This window comes from Schistocerca americana, chromosome 1, assembly GCF_021461395.2.
Source record: "Schistocerca americana isolate TAMUIC-IGC-003095 chromosome 1, iqSchAmer2.1, whole genome shotgun sequence".
In the NCBI taxonomy this organism is placed as follows: domain Eukaryota; kingdom Metazoa; phylum Arthropoda; class Insecta; order Orthoptera; family Acrididae; genus Schistocerca; species Schistocerca americana.
Window position 1 is genome coordinate 141,885,053 of NC_060119.1, and position 24,046 is coordinate 141,909,098.

The window sequence follows — 24,046 nt, forward strand, 5'->3', positions numbered from 1 at the left end:
GTTGACAAATTATGCTATTTCAGAAATACTGCACTCTTGGCAGGTAGACTGTTGCCACTGTATGGGAAGTGCCTATGCTGAAATGATTTTCTGCAATATGAAAGAAAAGTTTATTTATCATCTTGTGAAATTTATGCATCTGGGTATAAAATACAGGGTACAGTTTGAATCACTTAATGAAAATAATGTTTATATCAGCAAGCTACAAAGGAGATTGTATTAATGGATGTGAAGAGTCTGGTAAAGATAAAAGTAATACTGTGAATGAGTCATGCTGTGTATAACTTAAATTAAAATAGTCAAGAACCCAAGGATTGGTCTGAATGCTACAGTGTCATACTTAGCATGCTCTTATTGGAAGTGGTACACCCTTCCTCTCCTTAGTAGAGAGTATTATGGTTACACTCGTCAACAATGGTAGTATCTGCAACTGAACTGGAGTCAAGGTGGCAACAAGTTAGAGAACTCGATAGTGATTCCAGTCCTAATCATCAGCCTTTTGACATCTATTGCAGGATGAAGGCCCACTCTACACATTTCCATCCATTTTATTTAGCTAGTAGAAGCCGACCTCGGGGAAGATCAGTTTGGATTCCGTAGAAATGTTGGAACACGTGAGGCAATACTGACCCTACGACTTATCTTAGAAGATAGATTAAGGAAGGGCAAACCTACATTTCTAGCATTTGTAGACTTAGAGAAAGCTTTTGACAATGTTGAATGGAATACTCTCTTTCAAATTCTAAAGGTGGCAGGGGTAAAATACAGGCAGCAAAAGGCTATTTACAATTTGTACAGAAACCAGATGGCAGTTATAAGAGTCGAGGGACATGAAAGGGAAGCAGTGGTTGGGAAGGGGGTGAGACAGGGTTGTAGTCTCTCCCCGATGTTATTCAATCTGTATATTGAGCAAGCAGTGAAGGAAACAAAAGAAAAGTTCGGGGTAAGTATTAAAATCCATGGAGAAGATTTAAAAACTTTGAGGTTCGCCGATGACATTGTAATTCCGTCAGTGACAGCAAAGGACTTGGAAGAGCAGTTGAACGGAATGGATACTGTCTTGAAAGGAGGATATAAGATGAACATCAACAAAAGCAAAACGAGGATAATGGAATGTAGTCGAATGAAGTCTGGTGATGCTGAGGGAATTAGATTAGGAAATGAGGCACTTAAAGTAGTAAAGGAGTTTTGCTATTTGGGGAGCAAAATAACTGATGATGGTCGAAGTAGAGAGGATATAAAATGTAGACTGGCAATGGCAAGGAAAGCGTTTCTGAAGAAGAGAAATTTGTTAACATCGAGTATAGATTTAAGTGTCAGGAAGTCATTTCTAAAAGTATTTGTATGGAGTGTAGCCACGTACGGAAGTGAAACACGGACGATAAATAGTTTGGACAAGAAGAGAATAGAAGCTTTCAAGATGTGGTGCTACAGAAGAATGCTGAAGATTAGATGGGTAGATCACATAACTAATGAGGAAGTATTGATAGGATTGGGGAGAAGAGAAGTTTGTGGCACAACTTGACCAGAAGAAGGGATCGGTTGGTAGGACATGTTCTGAGGCATCAAGGGATCACCAATTTAGTATTGGAGGGCAGCGTGGAGGGTAAAAATCGTAGAGGGAGACCAAGAGATGAATACACTAAGCAGATTCAGAAGGATGTAGGTTGCAGTAGGTACTGGGAGATGAAGAAGCTTGCACAGGATAGAGTTGCATGGAGAGCTGCATCAAACCAGTCTCAGGACTGAAGACCACAACAACATGCATCCATTTCACCATAGCATGTCTTCCAGTGGTATCTTCTCATCTTGGTCTTTTCTTATCACATGGAATGTAGAAAAGGACTGCTTTGTTTCATCTACTCAACTGGTTACATGCCCCAACCACACCCATTTCATTTCCATTAAGTGCATGGTTATGACATCCACTTCTGCCTGTTCTTTAATTCGTTTGTTTTCCTGCCGCACCTAGTAATTCTCAATACACATCTCACTGCTGACCAGTGAACATCCCTTGCACTGATCATAAATTTTCTGCTTCAGATACATCTGAAAGATTAGTCTAGATTACCTGCACTCCAGGTCATTTTTGCTCTTCTGTTTATCTTTTTCCTTGTCCACCTAGACTTTGTCTAGCCTAAATATAAAATGTGTTCTATTGCTTCATTGTTAATTCTTACTTTTTTCCACTCCGCTATTTATTTACTATTTTAGTCTTATTGTAATTGATTTTTAAGTCAACTTTATAATTTGCAATATTACATTTCCCTATTTTTCTCATTTGTTGCTATAGTTCATCCACACTTGATGCAAACTGTAGAATGTCTTCAGCAAAACAAAGGTGGTTCAGGATTTCTCTATTCATATATATTCATTTTTTCACTTTAAACAGCTTTTAAATTTTCTCTAGGACTGTTGAGATTAATGACATGGCATCTCCTATCCTGGCTCCTTGTACCATAGAACCCAAGAAGTCTAATGGATGTTGTAGAATTTAGGTACATGTTCTCACTGTGTTAACACAGGTTGACTAATGACTTATTTCTCAATGTCCACCTTTAGAAAAGACTGTTTACAGCATATTTGCAGAATTTCCCACAAGTCGCACTTCTGTTAGCGACAAGTTTTGTTAAATTCAGCCAACGTAGCTCACTGTTCCGAAAAAACATCAACGCTGTGTGCAACACAACTGAAAAGATTGGCATGTGACTTACTGTGATACAGAGGTTTCCTTAGGTGTTTCAAAGACTGGTGCACATTTGAAAATTTAGCTGTGAAAAAGATCTGTTCCAGACAATTCAATCAGAGCTCAGAAACAGGCTCAGTTTGATTGGTGTATGGAAACACAAAAAATTCAGCTGAAAAAAATGCAAAACCCCATACACAATGTTGTAACAGGAGGTGAATCTGGGATATGAAACTATTTAAAATAGTTCATTTGTGAAGACTTCCAAGTGGACCTCCATGCCATGTTCCACCATTGCATGCAGCAAGCACAGTAACATTATTCACTGCTTTGTCTCTCGATTTTAGCAAATTAGTAACTGAATAACCAGTTATGTTGCATATGACACAACTAGTGTTGGAGGATCAAAGAACAGTTAATTCTGAGTGGTATACAATAATTTATTTGCCACAAGTCATTGGCGATATCGAGGAAAACTACCATAAATGTCACCTCATTCTTCATCCTAACATCAGCTGTCACACAACAACTCAAACAGTTTATCATTTGACAGAGAAAAACATTAAGACAATGTCTCCTTGCCTCTATTCACTGGATTTATTGCTTAACAAGCTCTTTTTACTCCCTCAAGTCAAACATAAAATGCACAGCCAGCAGTTTTCGTCACCTCAAGAAGCTGTTAAATCTATCTAAAACCATAATTTTACAAGTACAACATCAGTGTGGAAAAAATGTTTCCAGAAATGGTTTGAACATATGCAAAAGTGTACACATTATAAAACAGAAAATTATAAGAAAAATCAAATGGTATGCACCAAAAAAAATTTTTTTTTTTTCAATTTTTTGTAAAAACTTGCAAGACAGCACTTATACACAGCTGAAATCATGTAAAATCTGCTCAATTCTGCAAACTACTATAACTGTATAACTTCTTTTTATTGTGAGAGGCTGTGTACAGCACGATTTCTTGCAAAGATAGTAAAACTGCATGCTCTAGTTACAATCACTCAATGAATGACCCAAGATGATCCACTATTTCTATAACTGAAGAAGTGAAACATATATTCTGCTTGAAATTAACAACTGGTTTAGGGCACAGTTTTGTCAATAAATTAAAAAAATACCTTGAAATTGCTGCAGCGATTTCTCACCCACTGTATTAACATCATTAGTGGCCACATTTGGGCGTTGCCTTCTCGGAACTTTTCTCTGGACTTCCGTATATTTGCTAATCTTTCCATATTTGTATTTTTTAAAAAGTAGACTGCCTCTAACTGGGCGCAATTTTCTCTTGTCGAGAGATGCAGTCTGCCCGGTAAGATATTTATAAGGAATATCTTCATTCACTGATTTTGCACTCTGAGGAAAAAAGAAAAAAATCACCTATGATAAACATTATTTGTAACATTTATTCCGAATATAAAATATTAGTGATGGTTTCCATTACCTTCACAATTACTACTCAGACATCCTCTAAAATTGTGTCAGCGCTAATTAGCTTTTTTTTTTATACTCTTGTAACAACTTTGATACTTAAACATGTCTGGTTTTGTTTATGGAATGATTTAGTTTTTAATGACACTCGGAAACTCTTGGAAAGATGACTACATTGATATAATGCTAAAGTATCTATGAATATAACAAAACTGAGATTTGCACTGTAAGCAGTACCAAGTGGACCTTCATGCCATGTTCGACCATTACATGCAGCAAGCACAGTAATGTTATTCACTGCTTTTTCTCTCGATTTTAGTAAATTCCCCAAAAACTTTAACAAAAAATTTCAATACTAACATCACATATTCATGTTTCCAAGAACATTAAAATGTTATACCACCACATGTTGGCGGGCAGGATAACTGCTTTGCTTCCGAAGTGCAAAATATACTTGTTTGCAAGCTGATAACAACTTAAAAGGAATCTCTTCCCTGCATAGTTAGTTGAATGATTTTGCATTAATTGGTAACCTTGTAATAAACTTAGCGTAACAGATAACTTTTCCCAGAACAATTGCAGATGTGTATCGTTGGAAGGCTTCATAATCTTGATGTGGTCATCAGTTGAACACAACCATAGTACTCTAATTCTTTTTAAAAAATCTGCTCTTCTTACACTGATTTCTTGAATTGCTCAAACCAAAATGCACAAATTATCTATGTGCTGCTGTTGGATTGCACATGTTACACTGACGATGTCTATGACCTTGATGCATGCCAGAATTTTGTGTTGGAGTTACGGCATATACTGCTGAAATATAGCCGGAACACTGCCCATATCAAATAGTAACTGTAAGTATTTGCACAGACAAAATCATATGTTAATTAGTCTGTGTTCTTGCAACTCTGCATCTAGAGAAAGTTGTAAACATGTGACCACAAAGTCTATGTAATAAAAAATATGCATCATCCACAAGTTTCAATATCATCTCTTCCACGCAAGAATAGAATAAATGACAACTAATGGTTTTACTTTTTATTTTGTTATAGACTTGGTTACCTGCAAACAAACAAAATGTCACTCAATTTCTTCATCTTTACTTCAGACGCTGCCTATGAACTAATTGGTTTGATTGCTTCTTGTGTTTGCAGACTATCTAGTTTGGTTTATCGATGTCTGTCACTATGAATTAGACTGATAAAGCATGATAATAAATGATTAATGGAAAATCTCATATAAAGATGTGAAACAAATACTAGCAAAGAGATAGAGGGACTGGCCAGTACTTACCTCAGCTTAGTACAGCTGACAGATACACAAAACAGAACAGAAAATTTACATTCCTAGCTTTCAGAACTTTGTTCCTTCATCACGGAGGAGAGAGGGGTCTGACGACCATGCCTCCATCCTTACTACCCTCCCTGTTTACCTTTCCCTGTTGCTTCATAACCTGGGTTGTGAGTAACTGAATCTACTTTCCCTTCTTCCCTTTTTCCCCCTCTCTCCTCCCTGGTGAAGGAACAAAGTTCCGAAAGCTAGGAATGTAAATTTTCTGTTCTGTTTTGTGTATCTGTCGGCTGTACTGAGCTGAGGTAGGTACTGGCCAGCCCCTCTATCTCTTTGAAAGCACGATAATATTACGATTGTAGGGACAAATACCAATTGCATTTGCATCAAAGACCCTTTCAACACTGTAATGAAATTACTCACAGAAGACACTTGTTATCATTCAGCTCGCAAAAAAAGTTACTACATTTACCTCTACAGAGACCAGTTCCATTTGTCGAGAAACCACATGCCACTGATAGCTATTTCTTGACTGTGATATTATGAGAGATGCAAAATAAAGAGCGGCTATAGCAATGGGCATTTTTCTTAAACTTATTATAATTACAACACTGCCTTGTGTATTACCAGATAGCATGTCTACACAAATGCCTTTACAAACTACGTAACCATGCATTCTGAGTGTTAATAAAGCACAGAGAATTGCAGTAAAGTACCTGTCACCCACAGCTTTAAACAGACATCAAAACCATGCAGAATATGGTGTAGAACTATAGCTCTTAGTACCAGAGTAAAATTGGGCACTGGAAGGCAGTGAATAGCATGAAAAATGGTGTCCCCAGTATATCATGACTCCAGTAAGTGACATTTTAATTGCACTAATGGAAGGAGTAAAGGTAATCACTCATTATATACAGGGTGTCCCACAAAGGGTTTACAGTGTTTCAACTATAATAACTGACAGCGTAATATTGATAACCCGATCCAATTGCGATTATATGGTACTCTCAGAACTAAGGTGTACAGACATTGCTTTTGTTTCTATTGTTGCCAGTAACTAAATGTAAATAACAGTAAAGCTGGACACTTGGTCTTGGACCAAAGAAAGTGGATTTTAAAGTGTTCCTGAAAAGATGAAAACATGAAAGAAGTGCAGAGACAATGGTGAGCAGAGTATGACATGCACAGCCATCAAGTGTAACAATAATGAAATTATGCAACAAATGTGAGGCGGAAGGAACTGCGTGATATGAATAAGTGGTGGTGTTGCAGGAAAAAATCAGCAGCGAATGAAGGAGGGATGGATGCTCTAGTATAAGCTTTCACAAAGTCGCCAAAGAAGTACAAATAGCAAGCTGTGTGTAAAGCAGGTGTAAGCAAATCAAGTGTTCATTGCATTTTAGAGCAAGTAAATTGGAAACCCTACATTCCCAAGTTGCTTTACATGATGAATAAAGATATGTGCCTCAAATTTTGTCAATGATTTTCGAATAATGAACAGCTAACCGATATCATTGTTTGGTCTGATGAGGCTATTTTTAAATACAATGGAACCATCAATTGTCATATTGGCATGTCCTGGGCAAGAAATAATCGACACGTTACAAAAGAATGAGCTGTTAATCTACCTGTGTTATCAGTGTGGTGTGGTATGCCTGTCAGAGGACTTGTAAGGCCATTCTTTTTTGAAGGGAAGACAGAAACCAGTGACCAGGGAGACCCAAGAAGTGTTGGATGGCCTCCATGAAGATTTAAACCAAGCATCAATAGATATGGACGGATGGTGGGTAGCAGCAACAGATAGAATACAATAGAGGAGGAAACTTGTAGAAGCTTGTGGTCCACCGGTTCTGATAACAGAAAAGAAGAAGAAGAAGAAGAAGACAGAACATCATCACATTGCCATCATGACATGCGGCAATTCCTGGATGAAACTTTTGTTAAGAGTTGGACAGGCCAACAAGGAAGTGTTGAGTTTCCACTCACATCTCAAAATTTAATGCCATTACTTCTTTCTGTGGGGAAGACTGAAGGACACTGTCTATGCTGGATGACATGAGTGAGGCAGTTGTGACTGCCTGTGAATCCATTCCAAAGGTAATCATAACATGTGTATTTATCTGTTCTGCAGCGATGTAGATGCTGTATTGCAGCCCATGGAGGACATTTTGAACATCTTCAACAGTGAAACAGCGTCATCATCAGTAATGTTGTGACCACCTACATAACTTAAAAATTCATAGTTTTTGTTATTTTTGTTTGAATTATTAAAGTTCAAACAGTGTAAATCCCTTTGTGGGACATATTGTAGTTATGGAGTTGAGGAGTCGCACGGCAATCGCATTTCAGCAAACTACACATAAGAGAGTCTGTGGAGTTTGGAAAATTGGGGTTTGGGCTGGGTCATGGACCCGGATAGATGGATGGATGGATGGATGGATGGATGGATAGACAGACAGACAGACAGATTCACAGATGATATTCAGAATAAATGTTATGATATGTAAGACTGTAATTAGCCATTTACAGTATTGCAGCTGACTAGTTTTATTCAGTGTTTCCTTTATATTGTAGAAGGAGAAATAACTTTAATTTGGATAAATTATGCAGTCTGTCAAATACTACACTCCTGGAAATTGAAATAAGAACACCGTGAATTCATTGTCCCAGGAAGGGGAAACTTCATTGACACATTCCTGGGGTCAGATACATCACATGATCACACTGACAGAACCACAGGCACATAGACACAGGCAACAGAGCATGCACAATGTCGGCACTAGTACAGTGTATATCCACCTTTCGCAGCAATGCAGGCTGCTATTCTCCCATGGAGACGATCGTAGAGATGCTGGATGTAGTCCTGTGGAACGGCTTGCCATGCCATTTCCACCTGGTGCCTCAGTTGGACCAGCGTTCGTGCTGGACGTGCAGACCGCGTGAGACGACGCTTCATCCAGTCCCAAACATGCTCAATGGGGGACAGATCCGGAGATCTTGCTGGCCAGGGTAGTTGACTTACACCTTCTAGAGCACGTTGGGTGGCACGGGATACATGCGGACGTGCATTGTCCTGTTGGAACAGCAAGTTCCCTTGCCGGTCTAGGAATGGTAGAACGATGGGTTCGATGACGGTTTGGATGTACCGTGCACTATTCAGTGTCCCCTCGACGATCACCAGTGGTGTACGGCCAGTGTAGGAGATCGCTCCCCACACCATGATGCCGGGTGTTGGCCCTGTGTGCCTCGGTCGTATGCAGTCCTGATTGTGGCGTTCACCTGCACGGCGCCAAACACGCATACGACCATCATTGGCACCAAGGCAGAAGCGACTCTCATCGCTGAAGACGACACGTCTCCATTCGTCCCTCCATTCACGCCTGTCGCGACACCACTGGAGGCGGGCTGCACGATGTTGGGGCGTGAGCGGAAGACGGCCTAACGGTGTGCGGGACCGTAGCCCAGCTTCATGGAGACGGTTGCGAATGGTCCTCGCCGATACCCCAGGAGCAACAGTGTCCCTAATTTGCTGGGAAGTGGCGGTGCGGTCCCATACGGCACTGCGTAGGATCCTACGGTCTTGGCGTGCATCCGTGCGTCGCTGCGGTCCGGTCCCAGGTCGACGGGCACGTGCACCTTCCGCCGACCACTGGCGACAACGTCGATGTACTGTGGAGACCTCACGCCCCACGTGTTGAGCAATTCGGCAGTACGTCCACCCGGCCTCCCGCATGCCCACTATACGCCCTCGCTCAAAGTCCGTCAACTGCACATACGGTTCACGTCCACGCTGTCGCGGCATGCTACCAGTGTTAAAGACTGCGATGGAGCTCCGTATGCCACGGCAAACTGGCTGACACTGACGGCGGCGGTGCACAAATGCTGCGCAGCTAGCGCCATTCGACGGCCAACACCGCGGTTTCTGGTGTGTCCGCTGTGCCGTGCGTGTGATCATTGCTTGTACAGCCCTCTCGCAGTGTCCGGAGCAAGTATGGTGGGTCTGACACACCGGTGTCAATGTGTTCTTTTTTCCATTTCCAGGAGTGTATTTCTGAGGAAAACTTTTAAAAGAGTTATACAGCTGTGTATTTCACTCCTTTCCATGCCAAATTTCAAATTTTGATTTACTTGAGGGAAGTGCAGATTGTTTTTCTTGTTATTACGGTAGTTGTGAATATACATATTACTCTCAAACTGCATTGCATTATTGACTAGAAAATTCATTAGGGAATAAATGATTGGTGAGGCCATGGTTAATATTCCCAACTACATAAATAGATCTCTGCAAGATGTAAGAGTCTGAAATTTTCATTATTTTCCTTCGTGCAATATGTTATGGAAAGTGACGAGTTACCTCAGAATATTATTCTATTGCATATTGCTGAGTAAAATATGCAAAATATGTTAACTTACTGATTTCTGTGTCTAAAAGTTGTATTCTTATGGGAAAAGTAGCTGAGCTTAAATGTATCAGCGGGTCTACTATATGGTTTTTCCATTTTACATCAATATGTCCACCTACGAGCTTAGAAATGTCTACCCTGTTTATTATTTTTTACTGCTACATTACACTGAAAGGATATGGGGCATTTCTGAGAAACAGGATGAGCTAAATTTTAAAAGTAAGTCATTTGAACAAAACCAGATGATTATTTTAATACAATTCTCATTCACTATTTTCTTAGTTGATGCTTCTTTGCCCAACTTGACATCAATAATTGTACGACTTGTACAAAGGATTAATTCTGCCTCCCAATTCAAATAAAATGGTAGACATTAACATAAACCTAGGCTAGCACTGGGTGCATGATCAGACAACGCAGACTGCCCATGCAGATGACATCACAGTGTAACTTTTCACCTTCTGTTTCTTAAATAGGATTTAAACTAGCCATGTGCTAACAAATATATGTCATAAAACATTAATATTTGAAATTCAAATGGTGAATGACTAATTATTTAGTTGCTACATAGGCAGGTGACAACCGTTGAGTAAATTTCCTCCCAAAAACAGATGTCAGTAAAAGTAGTGTCTGTGGAAGGCTAAGATCTGGGTTTGAGCTATCTCCTCCAATAACATTTAATCTGAATCTATAATCATCTGTTCTCAAACAGGTCATGTTGTTCATTTTTTCTCCCATAATACTCAAGAAAGAAATTTTAGATCACTGGAGCATTAGAAAAGATTAGAAAAGAAGGGCAAGTGACACAGACCTCAGGATGAGACGTATCAACCTGTTGTGAGGACGAAAGCAGACTTTTTTTGCCTAGAGAATTACAAACTGTAGCTTTCCTGAAATAGTCACCTTGAAAAAGTGGAAATATATCATTTCCCATATGTACATCTAGTAACTGATATTCCTGATGTGTCTGCATATTTCATGATCACCCAGAAAGCACAGCAACACAAATGGCTGACAAACTTTCATAGCCATTGTATGTATTGTATTGTATTGTATGTTAACCAGGGGCCTAGAAACGACAGAGAGGCTCCGTCCCCGCTGCAGTGATCCACAACCCCACGACGACTACCGCAGTCCACTTCACCCCTCCGTCGCCCCACACCGAACCCATGTTTATTGTGCGGTTGGGGCTCTGGTGGAACCCACCCCCCCAGAGAACGTCTCACACCAGACGAGTGTAACCCCTATGTTTGCGTGGGAGAGTAATGGTGGTGTACGCGAATGTGGAGACCTTGTTTGCACAGTAATCGCCGACATAGTGTAGCTGAGGCAAAATAAGGGGAACCAGCCCGCATTCTCCGTGGCAGATGGAAAACCACCTAAAAACCATCCACAGACTGGCCGGCTCACCGGACCTCGACGCAAGTCCGCCGGGCGGATTCATGCCGGGGGCCAGACGCTCCTTCCGGCCCGGAAAGCTGTGCATTAGACTGCACGGGCACTTCACAGCCATGGTGCTGATCAAATAAATTTCATTAATTTGCTTACCTCCATGTGGTAGACAGTCCAGAATTTTTTAAAATAATTTCCTTCCTTGTTGCAGAGTCAACTGCTCTTATTTTCTCTATTAAAGTATTATACACTGCTACTTTCTCATCTTGATTATTGTACTTTACGTTCACGTCATATGCCGGATTTGAAGTAATTCCTGGACTATATACAATTTATCTGCACAGATGAGATATGTGCCCATATATTTTAGCTTTGCTGGCCAAATTGTGACTCCACCTTACATCTTTGCCCAGATCTCAAGTCTGCACAGGTATCTAGTCCACACTCTATGTATTACATAATTTCCATAAAGTTTCTACGGCTAGCAATGATGTAACTAAAGACACTGGAATACGAATGGAAGTTATCTTTCGAAAAAGAAAGGAAAATTGGAATTAATGTACCACTGACAGGGATATCAGAGACAGAACAAAAGGACCATTCGAGCATTTACCTGAAGTTATTGAAGAAAACCATGCAAGTAGTTGCCAGAAAGGCACTCATATCTCACCCTTCCTAACTGCAAGTCTAGCATCTTAACCATTGAGCCACATATCCGGTCACTTTCTGAAGGAAAGGGTGGAAGATTAGAATTCAACATACTTCTGACAATGCCGACATTCATCTTATGGAATTATCTTCTGGAGCAGTTTGTGTACATTAAATAAAGTTTTTGTTCCCCATAAGTGAGCTGTAAGAATAACGTGTACAGCAGATAACCAAACACCATGCAGAAACCTTTTTTAAGGATCTTGGAGTTCTTACATTCACTTCCCAATATGCTTACTCCTTAATGGTTTTTTTTGCTGATAAAAGAAATCAGTACAGCTAAACTGTGATACCCAGTCACAACACAAGATAATAAAAATAATGTTCATGTTGACCTTGTCTCCTTATTTTGGAGTGATCAGGATGGTGTAACATACTTAGGTTGTAGGATAAACAATAAGATCCCATCCAAAACAAAGCAAGAAACTGACAATCCCTACCCATTCAACAGAAAATTAAAAACATAACTCTTTAGTCACTCTTTCTACAGTGGGCATTAGATGGCCAATAATATTGTGCAATATTTCCTAATGTTCAATAACACTGAGCACAAAGGGTGAAATTGTGAGGTTGCACAATAATATTGAGAACATCAAAAACTTTTGAAATCTATTGTGCTGCCAGGAAATATTGTGCCGTCTGTGGGCAGTATTGACAGTACGTTTTCCAGTCTCCTGCATGCTACACATGCTGGGCATATCTATATTTGCTGTTTGTTGCAGTTGTGTTGAAATTTAGTTCAAAACAAGATGAAAGAGTGTTATTATTAGAGTGTACTGAAATGTATAAATCATTGCTGGCATGCGGTATTTTAGGACCAATGATCACAAAACCAGAAACACTAAGAATGAACTATATGATTTTTTCCTCAGAAATACAGGGAATGGTACAATACAGCATGATGGAAAATGTTCTAAAAAAATTTTAATTAATGTAAGGTTATGAATAAAAGTCTATATAGACATTTATGTATGTGTGTACCTGAATATAATCCTTTAGCACATGTATTATTGTATGACACATTTTGAGAACTAGGTATGTCTCAACTACTTTGAGGTGCAACTGCACTTGCAAATTTCAAGACTTCAAAAGAATTGCCAGTAGCAAAGTATCATAGCATAACAGGTAAGTACTGCCTTGGCGGAATTGCATCTCTCACAGTAGTATTTTGTGTTTTGATAATGGGGATCTGGGCGCCTACAGAAATTTTTCAAGGGGGATGGGGGGAGACTCTAAAATTACCATTTTTGATATAAATAAGTTAGTCAGTTTTGAGAAGTTGCATCCCACAAAAACTAAATTTTATATCTGACACAGGAAGATTATATGGAAACTCAAAACCAACAAACATATACCATAAACAAACTTTGAAAAAATGCAAGGGGAATCCATTACGTAATTTCTACACAAATGTATGTTTCACAGCAACTGCTAAAGCCATCATATTGTTTCACTGCGATCAGCCACGTAGTGTCACATTTGGTTAAACGAGAAGTCTAGCAGTACCAAGGAAAATCACTTCTAGAAGAGTTAGGAATTTTGTAATGAATACTAGCTCTGTACTCCAGGTTCCAGGGGGGAAAAAAGTTGGACTATCAACACCTAACAAGTTATGATAAGCTTTTTCTTTTTCGTTTAACCTCAATTCTTACAACAAATTTTCATGAGTGAACTTCAACATACCTTGAACGAATTGTTCCCCTACTTTTTTTCCTTCCCCCCCCCCCCTCCCTCCTGCTTGCATCAAAGTAGAGCAATTATCACAACAGCAGCCTCTTTATCATCCTACATTCTGAACCATGATGTTATTGTGCAATGCTATGGAGCATGTAAGGGGCGCTCACAAATTACGTAAGTTTCAAGATCTGAGATTGAGAATTTCCATTAGCTATATGGCAAGCAAAGCTGTATGACAATGACAAGTAATAAAGTACAAGAAACAGGACTTAGTATTTATAGATGTAAAAAATGTTTCCTTTGAAATATACAACCATAATCAAGTAAATATCAAGTGATCAATAGTATAGCAATAGCAGCTATACAGTAAAAACAAGGGATTAGTGGCTCTTTTCAGTGCAGCAGCTTTCTTACTAACTTACGCAATTAAATTTAGATAATATAAACGTGAATAATGTTCATCAGTATAATAGTGATAGTTTATTACTAATGCAATATACAGATTAAGTTTCAGTTGTGTCTTTGTCACTTGCTAATGTACATTTAGACTTTTTCACATCCTTGAAGCCTCTCCTTCTCGATGGGCTCTTTGTAACACAATGAAAGAATGAATGAATGAGTGCATACATGAGCCTGGAAGGGGCAGTCTCTTTAGTACTCCCAAAATCCCCATCAATTATTGGATAGTAAAATTTAAGAATATGTTTAATACCCTTAAGTTTTCCCTCTAGTTTTCATCTTTCCCCTGATTTCCTTTTCTGCATCACGTAAGAATAAAATAATGTTGTAGCAGAATACACACTACTTTTAATTTTCAATGTTTTCAGTAAAACATTATTCACAAAATGAGAATCTGAACATCAAACAAAAATATTAAACCTTGTGCATGGTATGAGAATGCAGTTAATCAGAATGCAATTCAACACGACCTTGCATATGTAAATCAAGACTTCATCAGATCAGAAAATATTTCCACAACAAGCATAAGAATAATGACATCCTGCACTGTCCTTGCATAATATTTTAATTTTGCATTGGATGTTCTAATTAATGTACCTATGTGGATATAAATGCGCTTGACACTTTCCAGTAACAAATGCAGTTCGCAAAATTGTGAGGAAAATTCATATAATTTATTGTATTCAGTGATCATCCATCATTCTGATGAAACACAAGTAGCTGTTCTTGCATCTCACTCCTGGAATTGTTCCCTGAAGTAATCGAATGAAATCAGACTGGCAGATAATAACATAAATAGAGACGAGCTATCCTTTAAGCAAAATGTGGAATCCCGTTTTATCTGACACGGCCTCACCTACATATACGTTTGACACACATATTGAACACATAACACATCTTCTTCCTCTTCTTCTCCTCCTCCTCCTCCTCCTCCTCCTCCTCCTCCTCCTCCTCCTCCCCCCCCCCCTTCTCTGTGTTCACCTCTTCCTCCCTACACCTGTGCTCCTTATCCTCTTACCTTTAACTGTCTATGTCTTCCTCACAACTCTCTTTGTTTCTTCACCTCCTCTTCTCCCTCTCTTTGTCCATTTCCTCCACCTACCCCCCTTCCCCCCACCTCTCTCTCTCTCTCTCTCTTTCTCTCTCTGACCATATCTTCCTCCTTGCTCTTTCTGACTGTATCCTCCTCTCCCTCTCTCTTTCCATCTCCATCTGCCCCTCTTGCTTTTCCACCTGCCTGTCACCCCTCTACACCTTCCACCTGCCTTATACATTTCCCCTTCCTCCCCTCACTCTGTCCATATCCTCCTCCATCCACCTCAATCTGGACCAGCCATGCTCATCAGCATGTGTAGCCCCTGCAACACAGTTCAATAAAGCAGGCCAATACTACTCCCACAACACGCGTCATGCAGAGCAGCCTACATGTCATAGCCCAGCCAGGCAGGTTCATTTGGCAAGTTGATACTGTTGCCAAAGCACAAGCCTGTCGTGCTGGTCAGCCTCTACACCACAGGCTGGAAAAAACACATTTCTGTCCATATTAGAGCTAGGAGGTTATAACCCCCCACAGTGCAGATACTCATGAGGCCTGCTATTTCTGTGCCAAATTTAGTCAGTATCGATCCAGGAGTTTATGAGGAGATGCCAGACAAAGACTCTGCTTCATGTGTGTGTCAGATTTAAAAAAATAAACAATTAAAAAATATAAAAAAAAGCATCTTTGTTCAGCAGAATGTGTTGACTTGCATGTTCTGTATATTCACAGTGCTGCCAGCTTTCACTAATGGGGCACTGCAGGTTCACTTTGTGTTACAGTCAGCAGCAATGGTTTAGATGCACACACTGTTGCTTTTTTATGTGACACATAAAAGAGGCATTTTTATGATAGGAATCAGTTCCCAGAAGATCTAGTGAACAGCGCTCTCATCTGAAGATGGTGACCTGTTGAACTGCTGAAATATTCTGTTGATATGACTATGACAGGGCTGCACATCTGACAAGAATATCATCAGTTAAAATACTGAGAAAGCTTATGTGATTCTATAGCTGTTTCTAGGAGGACCACTCTCCAATATACGCACCCGTTGTGGCGTAAGCATGTTTGAAGAAGAGACAGAGATTACTTTTATTAACTAACCTGTTTCTTCCCTCAGTTTCACTGAAAACATACATGGAGAAGAAACAGACAATGTGTGAAAACTAGCCTGATTTGACACCACAAATGACTTCCAAAATGTCAAGTCAGGAGGAGATAGCAAAAATGAGTGATGTATTACCCCCCCCCCCCCCCCCCCTCACATGTCGACATACATAGTCCACAAGCTAAGATATGATGCAGTGCAGAGGGTACCTCATACCATTGCTGATCATTCTCTTTCCTGTTCTTCTCACAGAAAACAATTGTCGATATGCGTCTGTATGAGCCCGGATTTCTCTTATCTTGTCTTCGTGGTCTTTAAGCAAGATGTGTGTTGGTGGCAGTAGGAGCGTTCTGCAGTCTGTCACAAATTCCAGTTCTTTAAACTTTTCAACAGCACTTTGCAAAAAGAATGTCATCTCCGCTTCAAGGATTTCCATTTGATCTCATGGAGTATTTTTGTAATGCTTGCTTGTTGATCAAATCTATCAGTAACAGATCTAGCAGCATATCTCTGTAACTGCTTCAGTGTCTTCTTTTAATATAACATGCTGGAGATCCTGAACACCTAAGCAGTATTCAAGAATGGGCAACACAGGTGTTCTATATGCTATGACCTTTAAGGATGAGCCACACTTTCCTAAAGCTCTCCCAGCAAACCTAAGGTGACAACTCACCTTCCCTACAACAGATGCCTGTTCTACTATATGACACTTCATAACATTATGCCTGGGTATTTAACTAACTTGACTGTGTCAAGTAGCGCACCTCTACCACTGTATTTGAACATTGGATTGTTTCTCTTACTCATCACTATTAACTTACATTTCTCCACATTTCGAGCAAGCTAAAATTCACCACAACAAATAGTAATTCTGTCCATGTCATCTTGTGTCCTCTTACAATTACTCAACGATGACGCTTTCCCATACACTACAGCATCCGCAACAAACAGTCACAGATTGCTGCTGCTCACCCTACCCTTCAGATCATTTATGCATATAAAACAAGAGCAGTCCTGGTGCATCCTGATGATACCTTTGTCTCTCATGAACACACACCATCTAGGTAATGTACTACACGTTCCATTACTTACAGTGTCTTTGAACCACTCACACATCTGAATAATTATTCTGTATATTCGGACCTTTGTTAACAACCTGTAGTGGAGCACTGTGTCGAACACTTTCCTGAAATCTAGGATTATGGAATCTGCCTGTTGCCTTTCAACCATGGTTCTCAGGTACCATGCAAGAAAAGGGCAAGCCAAGGACCACACAAGTGACACTCCCTAAATCCATGCTGATTTGCGGATAGCAGCATTTCTCTCTCAAAGAAATTTATTATATGTGAACCCAGTGCATGCTCAAGAATTCTGCACTAAACTGACAGTAGCCCACCCAGTTAGCTGTGCAGCCTAATGCACTGCTTTCAGGGCAGAAAGTCGTGCCGGTCCCCGGCACAAATCCGCCCGGCGGATTAGTGTCGATGTCCGATGTGCCAGCCAGTCTGTGGATGGGATTTAACGCAGTTTTCCATCTGCCTCGGCGAATGCGGGCTGGTTCCCCTTATTCCACCTCAGTTACACTATGTCGGCGATTGCTGGGAAAACACTTTCTCCACATACGCGTACACCATAATTATTCTACCATGCAAACATTGGGGTTACACTTGTTTGGTGTGAGATGTTCCCGGGGATGTCCACTGGGGGCTGAACTGCACAATAACCCTGAGTTCGGTGTGGGATGGCGGTGGGTTGAGTGGACTGCTGTAGCCTGCTGTGGGGTTGTGAACCACTGAGGGCTACAGCGGGAACGAAGCCTCTCCGTTGTTTCTAAGTCCCCAGTTCCATACAATACATACAAACTGACAATATGGATGTTGATTTGTAACTTCTGTGCATCTGTTTTTTACCCTCATTCTACATGGGAGTCACCTGTTTCCCCTCTCCTGTCACTTGGGACTTGGCGAAAGATCCACAATAAATGTGAGCTATGTAATGACACAGTGTCAAAGAGTGCTCTCTAAAAAACCAATTCAGGATTCCATTTGGACCTGGCAACTTATTTGTTCTCAATTCAAAGCTTTTGAATGACAGGTATGCTGGTTTCTAATGTTCTCCATATGAGAGTTTGCGTGGGGGTCAAACAATAGTATGTCCATAAGATCATCCCGTATGAATGATTTTTTAAACTCGAAATTTAAAACTACAGAGTCTGAAAAAAAGCCTTCGGCTTGCTTAGTGCTTTTACATAGGACCACAGTAGTCTAGACATTTCATTAATGTATGAAGAAGCAAGTTGTTGTGTGCTTTGCACATTGCTCTCTTTATAAACACACAAATTTCTGCTAACATTTGCCTGCTGACAACTTGGGTACTCTCCCTGAAAAACATCATTCATTCCTGTAACCCCCTGGCCTCAACCTTTGCTACTTCCTGTTCCCCCCTTGCGCCTGCTTCGACTCTGCTGAAGGAGAAGCCATTTGACCACTCGTAGGGTGAACGGCAAATTCAGATGGCCATCCCCCACACAGTGACCCTCTAACTCGAATGACATGAACAGGTTACAATCTTCCATGAACATATCAGGTATGCTGAAAGGAACATCAGCAGCAAAGCTCATGGGAGAAACAAGCGACATTTAAGGTGCCCCATGCAATGTGCCAGTTTCTCCATTGCAGCTACAGCCCGAAGCAGCAGTTTTGCAGGTGGCAGACTGTAGCCAATAGCATTTTCAGTTATTCACGAACTGTGGCTAACTCCTCCTGTGTCTGCACACAGCAACCACATCCTCTACCTGTACTACAATAAAATTAGAAATAAAGCATTAAGTAAAAGTGAGCTCTGTTGTCTTTTGGACATAGATTTGCACTACCTTCTCTGCAGGTATCACATGCTGAATTTTGTATTTTCTACAGGTGAACCAAATTAACACATTAACCCTAGCACCACTACATTCGAATCTGTCACACGGATGTCTGGGGTGGGGGCAAAAATCGCCCTCACTTTCTATTCACTTTTTAACATTTTGTTTGTTTGTTATGTTTTCATTATTTAATGAATCAGGAATTTCTTTACTAGGTTGCAACACACTTTCCATAGTTATCAGGAATATTATAACACATACAAATAGAATAAATGAAGTAATGAATATGAGAAAAATTATTCCATTTTTATCATGAAACTAACACTCTCATATACATCAGGCTTATATTAAGAAATCATAAAAGAATGTACAATAGCAAACCACAAATAAGAAAACAGAAAATCAAAGTCAGAAATTACAACTGAGTTTTTTCTTCCTACTCACTTTCACTTTCAATTCCACAACCTTTGCATATGATTGTTTTTGCAGAACGAATGGAACACACATACTTGGAACACCTGCAACAAACTATAGACACTTTTGTCATCTTGTCTTTTTCCTTTTTAGAGTTTTTACTCTTCAAACAGATGTGACATCCTCCTCTTGAATAAAATTCAACAGATTGCACAGCTGCAGTAATGCTGGGCAGCATTTTCCGTAGAACACTTTCCATTGCAGAGATGATAGGCTTTTGTAAACCCATATATTCTTTGCTCTATCTTCAACAGCTGCCCCAAACAAGCTGTTGACCTAATTCTAGCAGACAGCCTTCTATTATGCTGCTTTTTATTCTGGTTTGGGTTGTTTATCATGAAAATTGTTCCAGCATTCAGACAAGCAATATCTATCAAGGTGAAAAAGAGAGATAACAGCCACCTTCTTGTCCCTTGTTTTACTGAATGATGTTGCATCATTTGATCAATGCTGCTTATGCCCCCTTTGGTTTCATTGTAGTAGAGATTGATGTTTGTCTTTTTTTTCTCTGTTGACATATCCGGCTTGTTATCATTGTGTTGCGTGGAAAGAAGTGGGAGAGTCTCAGTAGGTTTCAGTTTTGAGATGTATGAAACCAAGGTAATTGGTGCATTGCCTGTTTTCAGATCTGTGAATAAGAACTTAGAGGAATATAGCTCTCGACCCTGTGTCTTCTTTAGCTGTTCTGATATGTGCTTTCTGTTACTCTTCAATGTTCCCACCAAAGTTAACTTGTCATCATTGTAAAGCTCCTCGGCTAGGTCTATGGATGTATAATAACTATCTGTTGTTATATTTCTTCCACTTCCTGCCAGCAGATTCACTAGGTGTCTAACAGCTGCCTTTGCACTCCGTTCCTCGGCAGGTCGTTCATCAATCCCTGCACACACCTCCATCTTTAGAACATACCGGGTGTGAGTATCTGATAACATCCTAATCAATATGCCATACCTCCTGGGCTTGTCTTTCATAAAGACCTTAAAGGGACATCTTCCTCGAAATAGGGAGAGCATTTCATCGATCGTTACATCTGCACATGGAATGTAGTATTTCACAAACATTTCATCAATTTTGTCGAAAACTTCACAAAGGGGACAAAACTTATCCTGCTTTCGTCTTTCGGTTCTTGTTTCTTTATCATCAAATCTAATCAGGGACAGAAGTTCTCCACATTGAATACAACTCATTGTAGCTATGCAGATATTCATTCCCGGTACTTTCCCCCATAAGTCCTCAAGAGGCAGTCTAGTGTCATTATTTGTGCCCATGAGTATCAACATACCAATGAAGGTGTACATTTCTTCAACGGTTTAAGTTTTAAGTTCTCATTACGAGCTTTTTGGTTTCTTTAGTCCATGATAATCTTCATTATTTCGAGAGTTATAAACTTTTTGAACAATTCTGACACACTAGAGGTCAAGCCTTCACAAAAATTCACTATATTTGCTACTGACCTGCATACTTACCTTGGAGGTGCAGTAATATATTCCCTACCACTTTTTGCTGTAACAATGATGCTGGAAGCGACTGCATACTGTTCATCAGGGGATGAACTCCATGAACTTGACTCATTTTCAATTGCTGGGGGGACAGGGGGGTGGGGGGGTGGGGGGAGGAGAGGGGGTGTTTGGGTGAGGAAACCAGACAGTGAGGTCATCAGTCTCATTGGATTAGGGAAGGAAGTCGGCCGCACCCTTTCAAAGGAAACATCCTGGGCATTTGCCTGGAGTGATTTAGGGAAATCATCGAAAACCTAAATCAGGATGGCTGGATGCGGGATTGAACCGTCATCCTCCTGAATGCGAGTCCAGTGTGCTAACCACTGTGTCACCTTGCTCATTTTCAACTGCTCTGTCGCTATCATATGTCACAACTGTATCATCTTCTTCTGGATTACTTTAATTACCTTCACTTGCTTCATTTATTATAGCTGACACCTCTTCATCTATGAGAAACCTCTGATACTGACAAGATATTTTATTAGAACTGCGAGTAATGTACAACTGCTCAAACAACAAAGGAGATTTATTTCAAAACAACATTGGCAACACAATACAGCAGTACCAACAATCAGAATCTGCATTTCTTTCTGCCATATTGAGAAATATTTTAATGATTAAAGTAGTCTCACCAATGTCTAAGGGGGACAAAAACTGCCCGCACTTAAATTAAATATAATAGGCAGATTTCAATAATTCACAAAAATTATAAAGCCCTGACAGCACATACTCTGATTTTCTACAACTACCTAAATTCTTGATTCTTCACTCCAACAAATGGATACATTACACAAATAAAACAAATACTGTGGGCAAAGAAGTCTGAGAAGTGACAGGAAAGCTACAAAACCTGTAAAAGGAAATGCAAAGTCTCAATCTAGATACAGTGGGGGTCTATGAAATTACAATAGAAATAGAAAGAATTCTTGTCAAATGACTACAGAGTAACATCAACAGCAGCACAAAACAGTCTAACAGCAACAGGATTCATTATGAATAATATTATGAAAAGGATAGTGGCTAGTCACCACATAGCGGAAATGCTGAGTCGCTGATAGCTCCAACAAAATAAGCTTTCGGCCAACAAGGCCTTTGGCAGAAATAGGCAGAACACACACACACACACACACTCACACTCATATTTTACAAATATGACCACAGTTTCTGGCAGCTGAAGCCATAATATTGTTACATTCCATACTGGAGTTTCCACTGTCTGATTTGTTATGAATAGGAAGATAGGGCAAAGACTGAATAACTATGAACAGTTTAGCGAAAGAATATCAGAATCAAAATTCAATCAATACAAATAACTATAGTTCAGGAATATATGCCAATGTCCCAAGCAGATGATGGTGGGACAGACAGTATATGAAGGAGTTAAATGGATAACTCATTACGTACATAGACATGAAAATCAATTATACATGGGACGAAATAGAAGGCACAGATATCGAAGAATGTAGGTTTGGCTCGGGTACATGAACAAGAAATGAGAGAGACTTCTTGACATCTGCAATAAATTTCAACTAATAACGCCAAACACTCTCTTCAAAAGTTACAAGGACAGGAAGTATATTTGAGAAGTCCTGGAAACACAGGTCAATAACTGCTGGATTACATCATGGTGAGACAAATATTCTGATATCAGATATTGGATTCTATGGTGTAGTCAAGTGCAGATATAAGACTCAGGTCTCTCTCTTACCCGTTTAGTCCATCTATTGAAAAATTTGGACCACGCCAATTCTCTGTCTGAGTCTTTCTCCCGGCGTCGTTTACTCCATTTACTGAAAAATTTGGACCACGATGATTCTCTTGAGTCTTTCTGCCGGTGTGCCATTCGACTTGCAAAACCAAGTTATGTAACAACGTATAACGTATACCAATAATAGAAAAATAACTGGGTATAGGATAAATTTACGTAAATAACAAATACGTTTGCTAGTACTCCCGCCGTCAAAATTTAAAAACATAAATATAAACAGAGCGTTACCTTCGATAATTCGATTATCGAATGCCACAGTATCGATTGTTACCTTTTTTTTTTTTATTTGCTGTTTGAATCCCACTACAGATAACAGGTATGTTTTTTAGTTCAATAAAACGATTGTTTAACGATATTATTTGCAGTGCAGCCTACGTTTTTCTCTACTGGTGGCATAGTTACAGAGCATTGCTTCTCAAAAATTCCAAAAACCCCTCGGGTTAGTTTTGTCACCACGACAAAGTTCCCGTCACTGTCAGGATACGTCATCAAAGTGGAGTGCGCTCTCGAAGGATGACAGTCACTAAACTTTTTTTTTAAATCCACAAGTTATTCACTTGTATGGTTTCTGAAAACGCGGTCATTCCAAACTCACCAGACGTAAAATAAAATATCGTAAAAAAGAATGCTGTGGACACCCACTTTGGAGCAACCGGCTAATAAATGGATAGTTTTACACAATGTTTCACAAACATCGATAATATACAAATATTTTTTTCAATATTTTTGAACGAGTGATGAAACGGTTCATGAATTACTACGCAACATACACAAATACGAACATAAAGTAAATATCTCTAGAGTAAGCATTGCGTTCTGCGCATGTTGTCAACATTAAACCAGAATTGTCACGTGTTTTCGGGACTTCACTGTGCGTGCGCGCTTTCCGCAGAGTTTGAAGTTTATAATATCATGAGTTTTTGTTGAGTTTTCATCGTTTGTTGATAGTGTAACAGCGATGGTGAATTCCTGTTGTTGCTACGGATGCAAAGAAAAACAGGGTCTAGTGAAGCAGGGGATACAACCCGTCGGATTTGATCAATGACGTCATACATTAGTCATAGATAGTAATGTCTTCACTTCGAGGCATAGATAATAAAGCAGTTCTGTGTTCTGGATAAGCGCTATCATTGCGCATTGAAATAATTATTCGTAATGATATTGAGGTAATTTGGAGTATTAGTTTGTTATTGTAGAACAAAATTTTCGTTACTGTCTGTCTAGGCGAGCTTCGGTTATTCCTCGATAT

The 24,046-nt window shown here is 39.8% G+C and overlaps 1 protein-coding gene across 8 annotated transcripts in view; it reads right to left on the reverse strand.

Annotated features, from left to right (window-relative positions):
- Positions 1-22,997, reverse strand: part of LOC124551057 — a 186,311-nt gene extending 163,314 nt beyond the window's left edge. For all 8 annotated transcript variants that reach the window (XM_047125979.1, XM_047125947.1, XM_047125989.1 and 5 more), the window contains exons 1-2: positions 22,738-22,997; positions 3,811-4,045 (exon numbers count right to left, since the gene is read on the reverse strand). In XM_047125979.1, coding sequence (XP_046981935.1) covers positions 3,811-4,045; positions 22,738-22,872 — 370 coding nt within the window. In that variant the 5' untranslated portion in view covers positions 22,873-22,997. The remainder of the gene's footprint in view (positions 1-3,810; positions 4,046-22,737) is intronic.
- Positions 22,998-24,046: the final 1,049 nt, after the last annotated feature.